This window comes from Abramis brama (assembly GCF_963993115.1).
Source record: "Abramis brama genome assembly, chromosome: 16".
Classification (NCBI taxonomy): domain Eukaryota; kingdom Metazoa; phylum Chordata; class Actinopteri; order Cypriniformes; family Leuciscidae; genus Abramis; species Abramis brama.
Genome location: NC_139978.1, coordinates 24,042,382 through 24,056,623, shown reverse-complemented (window position 1 = coordinate 24,056,623; position 14,242 = coordinate 24,042,382). Strand labels below are relative to the sequence as shown.

Here is a 14,242-nt window from a genome sequence, read left to right as displayed (position 1 = left end):
TTAATATTCATCTATCTGCTACTGGCTGAATCTAGCCAACATTCACGCCATGCTTTTTCGTAGCTGTCAACCACACAAACGCCTGTTATTACCTAGAACGGAAAACAGATTCAGAAACCAAAGTCCCCTGACTAAACCCCTTAGAATCGAGCTGTCATTGGACAAACACATATCACGTGATTAGGTCATACGTCAAAGGAAAATTTGTTGCACTCAAGCTGAAAAATCGTTTATAGAGGTGGATCTTTCTTCGCGTATTTAGTTAAATATATATATATATATATTTAAATTACATTTTGAATATGGTTGTACTAAATGTCAGTGGTCAAAAGAGATTATTTGATTTGCTCTCGATTGGTTAGTGACCTCATGGACTACTTTGGGCCGAGGAGCGACCCCTGCAGGCAAATACAATTCACGCATCTTTTCTAGTTCCTTTATTTCTGTCATCCCTGACAACCGAGTAATATCAAAGTGAATGGAGTTACTAGACCAGATTGAGCAAAAGTGTAGGAATAACAGCGCGATACCCATAGCTTTATCCGTATTCTGATTTGATTTTATAAGAATGGATATAACAAAAATATGACACGAAAACGCCTATTACTTTAATCTTAATCCTATTTAATCGTAATTGTTTGACCAGGAAAATTTTGAAAGCGTGAACAACAAAATAAAAAAACTAAACAAAAACATGTTAGCGTTAAGCTAGCTAGTGCTAACCTCAGACTAGCATGTGTGGAATAAGAGACACGGGGACACAGTGTTGACAAAACTGATGTAAACCGACGGACTATGGGCTCATTTGAGTCTCAAAACAACTTAACTTCACGTAAGAAGAGTATATTTATATTTGATCGACCGTTGGGAAACTTCGAACCTGGCCCGTAAACACCAAGGTAACGTTAAACCAAAACAGCTAACTGTTAGTTAGCCAAAACTCGCTGTTTTTCTTAAATAAAGTCTCGTGTGTACTTTATCTGATTAACGTTACTAGCAAACTATATGTGCCCATATCAGAATAAATGTATGTTGTAGTCTGTTAGCTAGTTGATGTCACGGTTTTGAAGTCATGATTTTGTCAGCTAGGCAGATTTGGTGTGTGTCAGGCTGTATCTGGCTAGATGTTTGGCTATTGTATATTATGTCAACACACATTTGTTAAGGTTAATCAGCAGTGGGTTTCATGTAATTCACTGTTTCTTGATTATTTTGAATTTCACCACGTGTATTATACCTGTAACGTTAAGCTTTGCTGCCTCGGCCAAGCGTTGTTCATGTTAATTTAAATTAGATTTAAACCGCTAACTATTAACATACAGTAAGCCCAGGAATGCATTAGTCAGCACATGCTACATAGAAAAGGGGTTTTTAAATGTATTTTACTCAAACGTTTTTGGTTGCAAATATTTTAAAAAATGGTTTTGACTGGCAAATTAAAGCTAACTTGCATGTTATCATAGGAAAATTAGCAATTGCTTGCAAGAGTAACGTTACGTCTTCTGGATCAAACTGACACCATCACTTTTAAGAGATCAAAAGAAGTTTTGAGGAAGCTTGTTGCATTGCTAAATGTTTATTATACTGCTTAGAATAAGTGAAAAATTTGTGTTTTTTCTATTTGAAAGGCTTTTTTTTTTTTTTGAAGTGTGACCTTGTGTACACAGAACACGGACTGCATACTTTCACTCTGATTACAAAGTTAAAGTTTTAACAAAATAGGTAAATATCTACTGTCTGGTCACAGTCAGCAATTGTTTTGTACAAGTATATCTTGTCATAATGCATTTGGTTGTGCCTTGAGTTTTTTTTACTGTCCTTTTATTCTTATTACTGTCCTTTTATTCTTAAGGCAAGACTCCATAGGTGAATAGAGTAAAATTTTAACTAATAGATATCACCATACATCTTCAGTTGATTAATCACAGTACAACACAATTGTTTTGTATTGTACGTTTTCTTGAAATGTTGTCTATGCAATCATTTCCATACATTTTCAGAACAGAAGTCTGAACATTGGATTAAGCTAAATTCAAAATGCGTTTAATTTTGTTAGAATAATAATGTTTTTTTTATATAGGGGACTTTAACTCTTTTTATTACACATGAAATCAGAAGTAATGTCAGGAGTAAGGAAAAAAAAAATGTTCACCATGTTTTTAGGAATAAAGTGATGTATAAATCAGGCGAATGATAAAAAACCTTCAGAATATAGATGGGAATAAAACTGATGGTTTGTGTATGTAAGACAGTGCCATTGAAGTGGAGACTGCTGGCTCAGTGAATTGAAATCAACAGATGCAAATTGATCAAGTGTAATAAAATAAACTCTTAAATGTGTATTTTAAATATTTTATTTCCACTAGTCTAAAAGAAGGCATGTTATGGAAGCAAAATAGTCCAACGTCTCAAAATTGAGCAGTGCATGGAAAAAAAACAACAATTTGGTTTTGCTTGTAGTGTCTTCCCTTAAAAAGAAAGCTGTTGAGAGATCCAGAGTCTGGTATGCGTGTCATAACCTCTGCACACTGACTCATTTAGTTTCTCTGTGTGGGTCACCATTTGTTTGCAACCTTGGTACAAAGCAGATAAGCTGAAAACCAGAACGACAGGTTGCTGACAAGTCTGAACACTGGCTCAAAGCATTTCTGATCGCTTCATTTACTGTGCATCTTTATAAGTTAACGCAAAGCCTACTCGTATATGGTGGTGCCGTTTTTCCCATGTTATAGTGTCGTTCAATAACAACTGAGATATCCTATTAAATTGCTTTGTCTTTGTTTGGGGCTAGTCACATCGATGTGGCTACTGCGTAATCCTCTTGTCAGAATCCACGGATTACAGTCTGTTTGGTAGAGGTTTCCATCCTCCGTATGACCCTCACATCTGTTATCATTGTCTTCCTTGCCTGAGTGCTAGACATGGACGTGACGTCATTCATCTGAAGTCGAATAGCTTTGTCCCTCTTGTCATTCCAAACCTGTATGACTTATATACAATGAAAGTCAATGGGGTTCAATGTTATTTTGTGTTCCCCAGAAGGTTTGGAAGGAGATGAGGGTGAGTAAATGATGACAGGGCTTTCATTTTTAGGTGTACTGTGCCTTTAAGACATTTTATTACTTGGTAAAGTTCACTGTCAACCAGAAGCATCAAAGTATATCTTGACCTTTGTATTGACAGATTTTTTTTATTCTGTTTGCTCATGCAAATAGGTCTTTCTCCATTGATACACCGTTCTCGTTTGGTCTCTTGATTATGTAAGTTTTGAACAACCAAACATTTTTGCGAACTCTTATATTTGTCATAACATCTTCCCACAGGAGCTTTCTTTGCAAGGTTATCTTATCTTTTTAAGTAAACAACCTAGCAGAGTCTCATAATGGATTTATCACTTCTCACTCTATGTAGACTAAATATACCACAGACCTGTAATTGCTGACTGCACAGTTTGCGACTGCGTCTGATGCTTCAAAAAGATAAAGGTCATGTAATCGGAAGTGGTGAATGAATGAAAACCCAGGTAGTTAAGACAAAAGCTACTTTCTTATTTTCTACGTTTATGGATTAACTTTTCCTGAAAAGGTTTGAGGCAGCCCTAAAACAGTAACGACAACAATGATTTTTTCCCCCATAGGCATTTAAAAAAGCTCAATGCCATGAACCAAACCAACCAACACTGAGATAAGATTAAAACTTAGATTTGAAGCACAAAAGAAAATTAGCCTAAAGGTTATTACAAGTCTTTTATGAGGGTATGAACTACTCATTCCAGGAAGCACTGCAAATCTTGTAGTTATAATCATATAAGCTACAATTCAAAAGTTTTGAGGTCAGTAAGAAACATTTTCAAAAAAATAATGCTCACCATGGCTGCGTATTTGATAAAAAAAAATGCAATGTTGTGAAATTGTATTGCGATTTAAAAAAAATTCAAATGTAATTTATTCCTGTGATGGCAAATCTGAATTTTCAACATTATTACTCCAGTCTTCAGCGTCACATTTCTTATTATTATCAATGTTAATAGGCCTATTTTATATTTCTGTTTAATATTTTTGTGTAGACTGACCCCAAACTTTGAAACGGTAGTGTGACATCATATGACATCAGCTTCTGATTGGTGGATCTCATGTATGTTTGTTTATTGTTAAAAATCAATATCTCTGCGGTGAAAATTAATGAGATTTGTACTTCCAGAACCCTACTTTTGCAGTTTATGTTTTGAAATATCAGACCCTGCAATCAGATTTGAAGAAATAAATTAGGTTTCTCCTCCAGTGTGAACAAAGCCTTGCTGTGCTTGATATTGATGCTGTCATTCATTTTTGTCTTTAATTTTATTTTTGAGTCAGCAGAGAGGTGATGGGGGTTGGGTGGAGTCAGGAAATGACACTAGCAGTATTGGATCTCAGGTCAAATTCAGGTCACCTGCACAATCTCTGGAGCATGTGCACTACACACTAGGTCACTTCTCCAACTGTGATGGTCTTATTCTGATACGGTGTTGTTGTATTGAGGCACTGTTGCAATAATTGACCTCCCTTTTCCTGTCTCTTGTCTTCGCAGAGGCAATGCCACTTGATGGATGGTTATGAGATTTAGCAGCCAGACGGGAGAACCATGGAACAGGTTGAGCAACCTACCTCAGAAATGAAACGTGACGGCCCAGTAGATGGAGTCACGAAGGGCCAGTCGTCTCCACGGACAGACTTGAAGTCTGTCCCGATTCTTGAAGAGACAATATGGAAGGCAGTCCAGGAGGATCAGTCTGCATCCTCGGACTGTGGAGGGATGTCCGACCTACAGGAGCCGGGCTCAGCTTCGGGTGAGGAGGTCGAAGGCAGCGAGACGTCAGATGCCACAGGATTAGCGGTCTCGCCCGGCAGCAAGGGATCATGGGGGGCGAATCTACAGAATGGAGACGGAACGCCGCAGGAGAGTCCTCAACAGAATAGTGACACTTCTGTAACAGGTAAAACCCCATCTTGTGGGTTTGCTGCAAATAGCTCTTTTTTTTTTAGTTTCATCTGACCATAGAACACAGTCCTGTTTGAAATTCCAGAAGTGTCTGACAACTGAATATGCTCGAGTTTGTTTTTGAATGAGAGTTTCTCAAAACCCTCCAAAACAACTTCCTCTTCCAGGCAGATTTGTAATATCTTAAGTTGATTGGAACTTCTTAATTATTATAAAGCATATCATTATGCTTTAACTATTTTCTTACTGCTACTGTCTTTGTTTTGTGAAGCTGTGCATCAGAACTATGTTCTTTAATTTAATTTTCTTCAATTTCAATCGTTTTACTACAATGAAAGGTTAGGTTTTTTGTGAATTGTTTGAATGTAAAATCAAAAGGATAAACAATGCTGATTTATTTGCATAGCCATCTTTGCTCATATTTACCAAGGGTGCTGATAATTCTGACCACGACTGTATATTCATGTTTTAATTGTATATTTAATATATATTTTTTAATACTTTTACATTATACACAATATATTTTTATGACTTAGATTTTTAACTTGGTTTCATCCTTGATTAAACAAAGAAAAATGAATAGGAGATTCAAATCAATAGAAGTACTTAAAAAATTGTAAATGCATTGTTTTATCTATAAAATGGCATAATATCGTGATGTGTAAAATATGGTATAGAATTTTTTTTTCTTTCTTGCATAATTGCATTTCAATAGACAATTTGACAGATTTATGGCAGATTATACAATAATGAATAGTTCATGTTTTATAGTTTAAAAAAAGTTATATTTTCTTCATAAAACATATACTTTTGTAGTGCTCTCATAAGAGATGCTTTAAGTAGTTTCTCTCTGTTTCTCTCTCACTTTTATAGATCCATTACAGGCACCGTCTCTCTCGTTGTCAGACCAGTTGCGGCTGGGTCGAGATGACCCCAGTACTTTGGGCCTGAACGTTGAGTGCCGCATATGTGGAGATAAAGCCTCAGGATTTCATTATGGAGTTCATGCTTGTGAAGGCTGCAAGGTAATTTTCCTGAAATTCTGCAACTACTGCAGTCAAGGTTTTTCACAAACCGTGGGTGCATTTATGGCCTAAAATAGACCATCATCTATTATAAACCAACATTAAAGGTACCGTAAGCGATACTACTTGACATATATTACTGAAATAGATATCCTGAGAAATAACACCTGTCTCTGTTGACAGCCCAAGGTTATATAAACAGCCAATACAATTTTTTTTAACCATTCAGAAATCCAGTCTGCATGATGTGAATTCACTGACATGACTTAGAGGGAGGCAGGGTGTGTGTTTGAAGGGATGAGCCATCTAATTGAAGTCTAAAATCTCTTTAGACTTCACCTTAAGTTTCTTTACCTTAAAGTCCCTGTAAATTCAAAATTAAGTATGTGTTCTGAGTTTGTCACACCACAGAAAAATGTGTTATTAGCCACCCAGCCAAATTTGAATGATAAAAAAAAGCAGGCAAGTACATAAAATAAGCTATCAAAATCTTGAAAAAATGAGCAGTAGTCTCTGCTCTCAAACGCTGGGGGCGTGTCCGCTGGCTGCGCTGAAACCACGCCCACTCGCGGGAAAGCTGCCGTCGCCACACTCAACTGTCACCGCTACAGACGGAATGGATGCTCCTAGCAGCTTAATTTGTTTTACAAAGCCATACATGTTCGAGCCTGGACTACCTACTATAGTTATAACATAAGCACACAAGGCAACTTACACTCATTGGTGGGCACGCACTGCTGACGATGGCACCAGTTGTCGGCGCGACGGGAGGATGATCGCCGAGGCGGGAGATAGTCGGTTCGGCCCCATTTACCAGTAACAGCGGATTATCAGTGAATCCCAGTTGTCTCCGACGAAAGTTTATAAAACTATCCCGTGTAAAATGACCACTACAGCGGCGGGTTTTGGCGGTGATCCTCGACTCTCCAAGGTGGCTCTTCACAAAATTAATCCACCTCTTGTTGATATGATAGTTTTTCGGAAATTTAAATAAGGACACTGATTTGTTTTGTACGTGATCGCATCCAGGTAATACGCATTTCCGTGACGAAGGCATAGCTAGCTAGCAAACTGTAGGATGTAGTAACTAATAGTACTGACAGTAACTCGCGATTGAGTTGCAAACTGATGTGAATGGGCTCCAGTGCGTCATCAAGTAGGGGCGTGTCCAGGAGCTCAGGGGCTCCAGTGCGTCATCAAGTAGGGGCGTGTCCAGGAGCTCAGGGGCTCCAGTGCATCATCGATCCCCCGTTTTAGCCCCGCCCAAAAAATCCGGAACACAGCAATGGTGAAAAACTGTTTAACGGTCTAACTCCACAATTCAGTACTTCACAGTTCACAGTCTTTGTAATATGATTTAGCAATACATTTCTAACATTTATAATGTGTTTAGATTTTTTTTTAGAATTGCCTTTACAGGGACTTTAAGTCACTGGGCTTCCTAATGATCAATAGCATTTCCATGGTGAAATAAAAAAGCACATGTGTGCCTTGCTGTTTTTCAGTGAGTCATCTTTTTTTTAAAGGGGTTTTTCAGACGCACCATTCGTATGAAGCTGGAGTATGACCGTTGTGAGCGTGCCTGTAAAGTCCTGAAAAAGAGCCGGAACAAATGCCAGTACTGTCGCTTCCAGAAATGCCTGGCATTGGGCATGTCCCACGATGGTGAGAGGCCTACATGCTTTAAAGCATTAGAATTTGTACTGCTCATTTTACATTCACTTAAAAAGTACAAACTGCTTATTAATAGTCATGCTCAGCAATCACTATTTTGGTGTACATAAATTGCTTTTTAATATATGCTGAGCTTGTCTTTGTTTCTTTGTCTCAGCAATCAGGTACGGACGTATGCCAGAGGCGGAGAAGAAGAAGCTAGTGGCAGGGCTCCTCGCCGGGGAGAACCTGAAAAGCTCTAGTGGGGCTGACCTCAAAACACTGGCTAAGCACGTCAACACAGCCTACCTGAAAAACCTCAACATGACCAAGAAGAAAGCTCGAAGCATCCTCACGGGAAAGACGAGCTGCACAGCGGTATGCACTCAGCTTTTAGTAAGAAGCAATGATGCCCTGATATTAAAATTTAATAAGCCAATATTTATTGTTATTTATATGTTATTGTTGTTTTTGAAGTGTTATTGTTTTTAAGGCGAGACACTACAGGTGAATAGGGTAAAAATTTTAACTAGCAGATATCACCATGAAACTTTCCCAGTTGATTACCTACATTAAGATGAGAAAAAAATGTAGTACAAGTTTTCTGTAATTTAATGTTTAAATATGCAAATTAGGCAATATCTAATTAAATATGCGCTAATTTGTATATATTTAAAAAAACGAAATCTGAGTATTGGATAAAGCCAGATTAAAAATTATTTTTTCATTGTGTTCACATATTAGATGGGGAAAAAATTACAGAGGGATTTATGGATATCTACTTTTGTTATCCTGTAAATCAGAATATACTGTCAATAGCCTTAAAAAAAATGATTTTCGCCATGTTTTTTGGAATAAAATGTTATATAAATCAGGCTAGGAATAATATATTTACAAATCCCTCTGTAAATGTCTTCATAATATAACTAGGTACAAGACTGGAAAGTTTGGTGTATATAGGTGTTACTGAAGTGGAGATTTCGGACTTGGAGTATGAGAGAAAGGTCATTTTGAGAAAACGGGCTTTAAAGATTTATCATCAGCCAATGAGATTGCACATTCAGCCCTTTTACTTTCACGATTGGTTGCTGATAAAAAGAAAATGACCATATTTGGATCCGACAGCATTGTACAGTGAAGAGAGAGCTTTCCAGCGGTGCCTGTGATGACAGAGCAGACAGAGATCGCGGATCGGCGGGAGGATTTACAACGACAACTTTTGTTGAATTTACGCGAAATCTACAGACAAAGTGTAGTAAAATAAAGACCTAAATGTGTATTTCGGACTTTTTTCACCACAGTCTGAAAGAAGACATGTTATTAAAGACAAATATCTAAAAATCTCAAAATTGACCAGTAAAAAAAAACTTTAGTTTTAAAATTTTAGTTCTTTTTAATTGTGTTCTCATTTCATCTCCAGCCTTTTGTGATCCATGATATGGACTCACTGTGGCAGGCAGAAAACGGGCTGGTCTGGAATCAGCTTAACGGAGCACCACCCAATAAAGAGATTGGGGTCCATGTCTTCTACCGCTGCCAGTGCACCACAGTGGAAACTGTGCGAGAGCTAACCGAGTTTGCCAAAAACATCCCTGGCTTTGTGGATCTGTTCCTAAATGATCAGGTGAGAACCATCCATGTTACCTATTTAACTTATAATTGGTTAAATCTTTTGTTTAAAGAGGACCTATTATGCAATACTCACTTTTATTTGAACATAATTATGTCTGAATTGTGCACACATCCAGCCTATTGTAAAAATCCATCCACTCCGTTTGTTATTTTCCCCATAAATCTGAAACAGTGTCTCAAAATGAGCCGTTCAGGACTGTGCTCCATTTAACAGCAGCATTCGAGTAAGAAATGTATTCTTTTTACATTCTATTTTTAATCAAGTGGAGTGAAGGATTTTCAGTTTTTCTTTTGTTGTTTGATTCATATTAACAGCACATACAGCAGTAGGTACTGTATATTACGCTGCTGTCACTTTAATACACAAATCTATTATACACATACGATTTATTTCCCTGCAGTTTACGTTCACAGACATAGCTGACTGTGTTTGTTTTTGACATAACCTTGTGTGTTTAAGTGCTATAAGAGTGAAAGAAAACTTTAATACTGACGCAATGCTCTATTTGACAGCCAGCTTTCTGTGTGTGTGCTTTGGGTGTGTGTGCTCAGAAAACCATATATCAGAAGTTTAAACTGATATAGCTTTAAAATGCATACAAATAATACATTTCATGATGACGAAGAACTGCAGTCTTACATGAGCGTGACCGTTATAGAGATGATTATCAAAACCAAACAGATCTTTTATTAGCATCTGAGGCACGCGCTGTAAAGGCACAGCGCTGTTCTGAATAGGGGACGGGGAGCAACAGCTTAGTTGCATTTAAAGATACATGCATGAAACAGTGTGTTTTGCTTAAAAACAACATGGTATAATAAATTATCTGTGGGGTATTTTGAGCTCACATTCTGGGGACACCTGAGACTTATAGTACAACTTGTAAAAAGGGGCATAATAGGTCCCCTTTAAGGTTTATTGCTTTTGAGTAGTGACTAGTGATGTTTGTGGCTCCTTAAAGCAATCACTTTTTTCCCCTTGTTTGTAGTTAAATGGATATTTATTAGTTGCTGATAATATGTCATACATGAATTAAAGGGATAGTTTACCCAAAAATGAAAATTATACACCCTCAAGCCATCCTAGGCGTACTGTATATGACTATCTTCTTTCAGACGAACACAATTGGAGATATATTTAAGAAATATCCTGGCTCTTCTAAGCTTTATAATGGGAGTGAATGGGGGTGTGAGATTTTGAAGCCCAAAAAACTGCACCCATCCATCATAAAAGTAATCCATATGGCTCGAGGGGGTTAATAAAGGCCTTCTGAAGTGAAATGATGCGTTTGTGTTTGAAAAATCCATATTTAAAACTTGTATTAGCTATAATAACTATTTGCAGCACAAACAGACAGTCTTTTGCAATGTGATGAGGACACTAAGCCTTGATGCGCTTTCGATTTGAGTTTGTTTGACAGCAATGACGCAAAACACAACATTAAAGACATTTTATGTTATTATGAGAAGTTTAAATATATTTTCGGGCCGCCACAGTCTAGTTAATGAATGGGAAGCATTGAAATCTATTTGTGGAGGTCAATGTTGATATTGTGGCGAGCCACCACAAAAAAATTCAATTTATGGGAAACACTGACTTATAATAGGCTTACCATAGTGAATCAGGGACAGATTTTTGACTCAATACATTGAATTTTGGTAATTTTAAACAAAAAAGTTACATATTGTACCTTTTAAGTATTAATGCATAGTGGAAGAGTATGCATTAATACTTAAAAGGTACAATATGTAACTTTTTTGTTTAAAATTACCAAAATTCAATGTATTGAGTCAAAAATCTGTCCCTAAATTAATCTCACACCTTTTCAGGTAACTCTTTTACTGGTTAGTTAACTCTGGTACTCTTTCAGGTAACACTGTTAAAATATGGAGTCCATGAGTCCATATTTGCGATGCTCCCATCTCTCATGAACAAAGACGGGCTGCTGGTGGCCAATGGGAAGGGCTTCGTGACGAGGGAGTTCCTGCGTAGTCTACGCAAACCTTTCAGTGAGATCATGGAGCCCAAGTTTGAGTTTGCGGTTAAGTTCAATGCCCTGGAGCTGGATGACAGTGACCTGGCTCTGTTTGTGGCAGCCATCATACTGTGCGGAGGTAAGGCCATGCCGTTTGATTGATGTCCTTTGCTGTTATTTATACAGTTTACATCCACATCTAAATTTGTTATGGGGTAATGTCAGTGAAATGAAAACACAACAAAGAGATCGGAAGCTTGTTTATCATAACAGGAAAAATAGCTGAAGGAGAAAATGGTAGCTAAAAAGGGTCTTTCTTTGCTCTAGATCGTCCTGGGCTGATGAACGTGAAGCAGGTAGAACAGATTCAGGATGGTATCCTGCAAGCTCTGGACCAACATCTTCAGGTGCACCACCCTGACTCTTCTCATCTCTTCCCCAAACTGCTCCAGAAGATGGCCGACCTCAGACAGCTGGTCACAGAGAACGCCCAGCTGGTTCAGATGATCAAAAAGACTGAATCTGAGACCTCCCTTCACCCGCTTTTACAGGAGATCTATAAAGACATGTACTGAGCTCACAGACTCAAGGACCTGACTAGAGAATGCTCTTCAACTTCCCTCCTGAACGGAGAGAGTGCACACACCTTTATGGCGCTGCGGTGCCACTGTTTTTTTTTTAAATGAATTTTTGTAAAGGACTTTTACAAATATTGACTTTGAATACTGACATTTTCTCTGATTTTGTGGAGTGTTTTTTATTTAAACTCAAAAAAGCTGTTCTTATAGGCCTATACAGGACGCAGAACATTTAGTCACCGTTTACTACTACTACTAGCGTCATGTTATTCTTCATGTGCTTGATGAGGGCTAACACCGTAAGAAGTCGTCTCTTCCATTATGGTTTTGGTTTGCAAGTACATTTAAGTGATATCTAGAATGTTTCTTTAAGGAGATCAGAGCCCAGCCAAGTTTTTGAAATGCCACTTACTGTATGTGTTTAACTTTGTAGGGCTTTTATTTTTGTGATTGTTCTTGTCCACCTGATTCTGTTTGATTAGGCGCTTTTACTAAAGTAAAAGGTACTCCACACAACTGTACAGCAGTCAGGTATATTATTTTGGAATTATGTTACTTTGTTGAGGATGTTGTTTTCAGCGTCAGCTGCTACAAATATATATTGGTATTGAAACTGAAGACAAATCTATGTTTAATAATTCACTTTAATTCTTTGGGATAAACCTACAACAGTGTGATCATTTCGGTTGTATGGAAGGAAATGTTTTTTTCACTTTTGTTCATTATATACATATATATATATATATATAATTATTAAGTGCTGATTCCTTTGTTAAGCACTGGTACCTTGATGGTACTTATATTTTTGCATACTGTCCAGTAACGGTCGTATTTCATTAGGTCATATTTACTGAATTGAGACACGACTTCAATTATCTTTAATTTCTCCTTGATACACAGTTGTATTAAATTAGGTCTTCCATTAGTATGTTGATTGAAAATGTTTTATGATTATATATTGTGTGATTGAAAACAAACAAGCAGTCTGTGGTTACATTAAGACTAGAACATTATGGTCAAATTGGTTTATAGTACTCATAAACTTAAATTTATTCTCTAAATCAGTTGCATTAATTAGTTAATGATCATGTCATGATAGTTATATGTACATTGCAAATGAATGGTTTTATTGAGTCAGCTTGAGGAAAACTTGTGTTGTATACTTTATTGAAGTAAGTTGGATGCTTATGAGTCTAAAAGTACAGTGTACATGTTAAAAAAGCAGTTTTAATGTTAAATTACATTAATTGGCAGTAATATGATGTGCAACACATCTGCCGTTTCACATCCAGAAGTAACTCAGAAATATCTGAAATTTTTTCTTATGACTGAAATTTACTTTTCTGATCGGTTTATTCAAGATGGAACTTGATGTCAGAGATATATGGTCATGTAGAAACCTGTTACTGTGAAACTATACACAATAATATGAAACATTTTTCCCCCCCTTCTTATTCTTAAAATACCATTGTCACCCAGTTTCACACAGACATCGGCCAATATCTTTCTACCTTTCTGGTCTGATCTGTCTCAGAAATGTCTTGCTTCATTAACAAGATCAGACATAATGCACAAGTGTTATGGTTTGTGGAATATTATTTTGGATCAAAGTAAAACAATTCCAGACATCACTAAGTTTCTTGTGATTTATGAAAAGCTCCAGATATAGCAATATTTCACTAGCGTTTTGCAGTCATAATCAAATATTAATGTTAGTTTAATCTTTAATTTATGGTTTACCAAACTATTTAAAATGTGTAAATAATTATTAAACATTTTAATAAGAAACAATTGGTGTCAATGAATAATCCTTTAATTAGAGACCAAATGTCCCATTTTATTCAGTACTATCTTATATTTCACGATTTACTTTCTTTAGGCCTACTGCAAGGCATTGTAGCGAATTGTTCTTTTCCGATTTTTTTATTTTTTATTTAATAATCGATTCAACCACTCTGAATGATTTAGACTGAATCGGTCCTTCCTTGCGGTACTCGAGTGATATTGAACTGAGAACCGACTTATCAGAGCTGATATATATAATTATGTATATTATATACATTTTTTATTATACCCATAATAAAAGTTAATAGAAAAAAGTATCTCGTGCGTAATGTCGCTGAATTGACTTTCTGAACCCTTGCTGTTTAAAATAATCATTTACTGGAATTGATTCGGACCATCACTAAGCATCACGTTTGAGATGCGTCCCTGTCCATCACACGTCCAAATGGGAAGGCCCCGCCCAACAATTATAAAAGTGTGTATGTCATTAGCTATTCATCAGACAAAGAGGGACAAACGCAAGATGGAAAGGGACGCACAATCATCCAAGGGCTTGGGAAACAACAGTGCAGTTTGTAGGTGGGTATGTTCATCAGCCAGTATGTGCAGATCA

General features: G+C 36.9%; 1 protein-coding gene across 4 annotated transcripts; it reads left to right on the top strand.

The window, feature by feature from the left end:
* The first annotated feature begins 459 nt into the window (after positions 1-459).
* Positions 460-13,475, top strand: ppardb (peroxisome proliferator-activated receptor delta b). Of its 4 annotated transcripts, none has more exons than XM_084138687.1 (9): positions 466-899; positions 4,359-4,467; positions 4,570-4,975; positions 5,854-6,005; positions 7,532-7,670; positions 7,837-8,036; positions 9,079-9,282; positions 11,162-11,405; positions 11,594-13,475. In XM_084138687.1, the coding sequence occupies exons 3-9, from the start codon at positions 4,624-4,626 to the stop codon at positions 11,839-11,841; spliced, it is 1,539 nt and encodes a 512-aa protein (XP_083994813.1). In that variant the 5' UTR covers positions 466-899; positions 4,359-4,467; positions 4,570-4,623; the 3' UTR covers positions 11,842-13,475. The 4 variants fall into 4 exon arrangements, with proteins under 4 accessions (XP_083994811.1, XP_083994813.1, XP_083994812.1 ...); XM_084138686.1 differs by having other exon boundaries at positions 4,356-4,467; XM_084138685.1 differs by lacking the exon at positions 4,359-4,467 and having other exon boundaries at positions 460-899.
* The last annotated feature ends 767 nt before the right edge of the window (positions 13,476-14,242 follow it).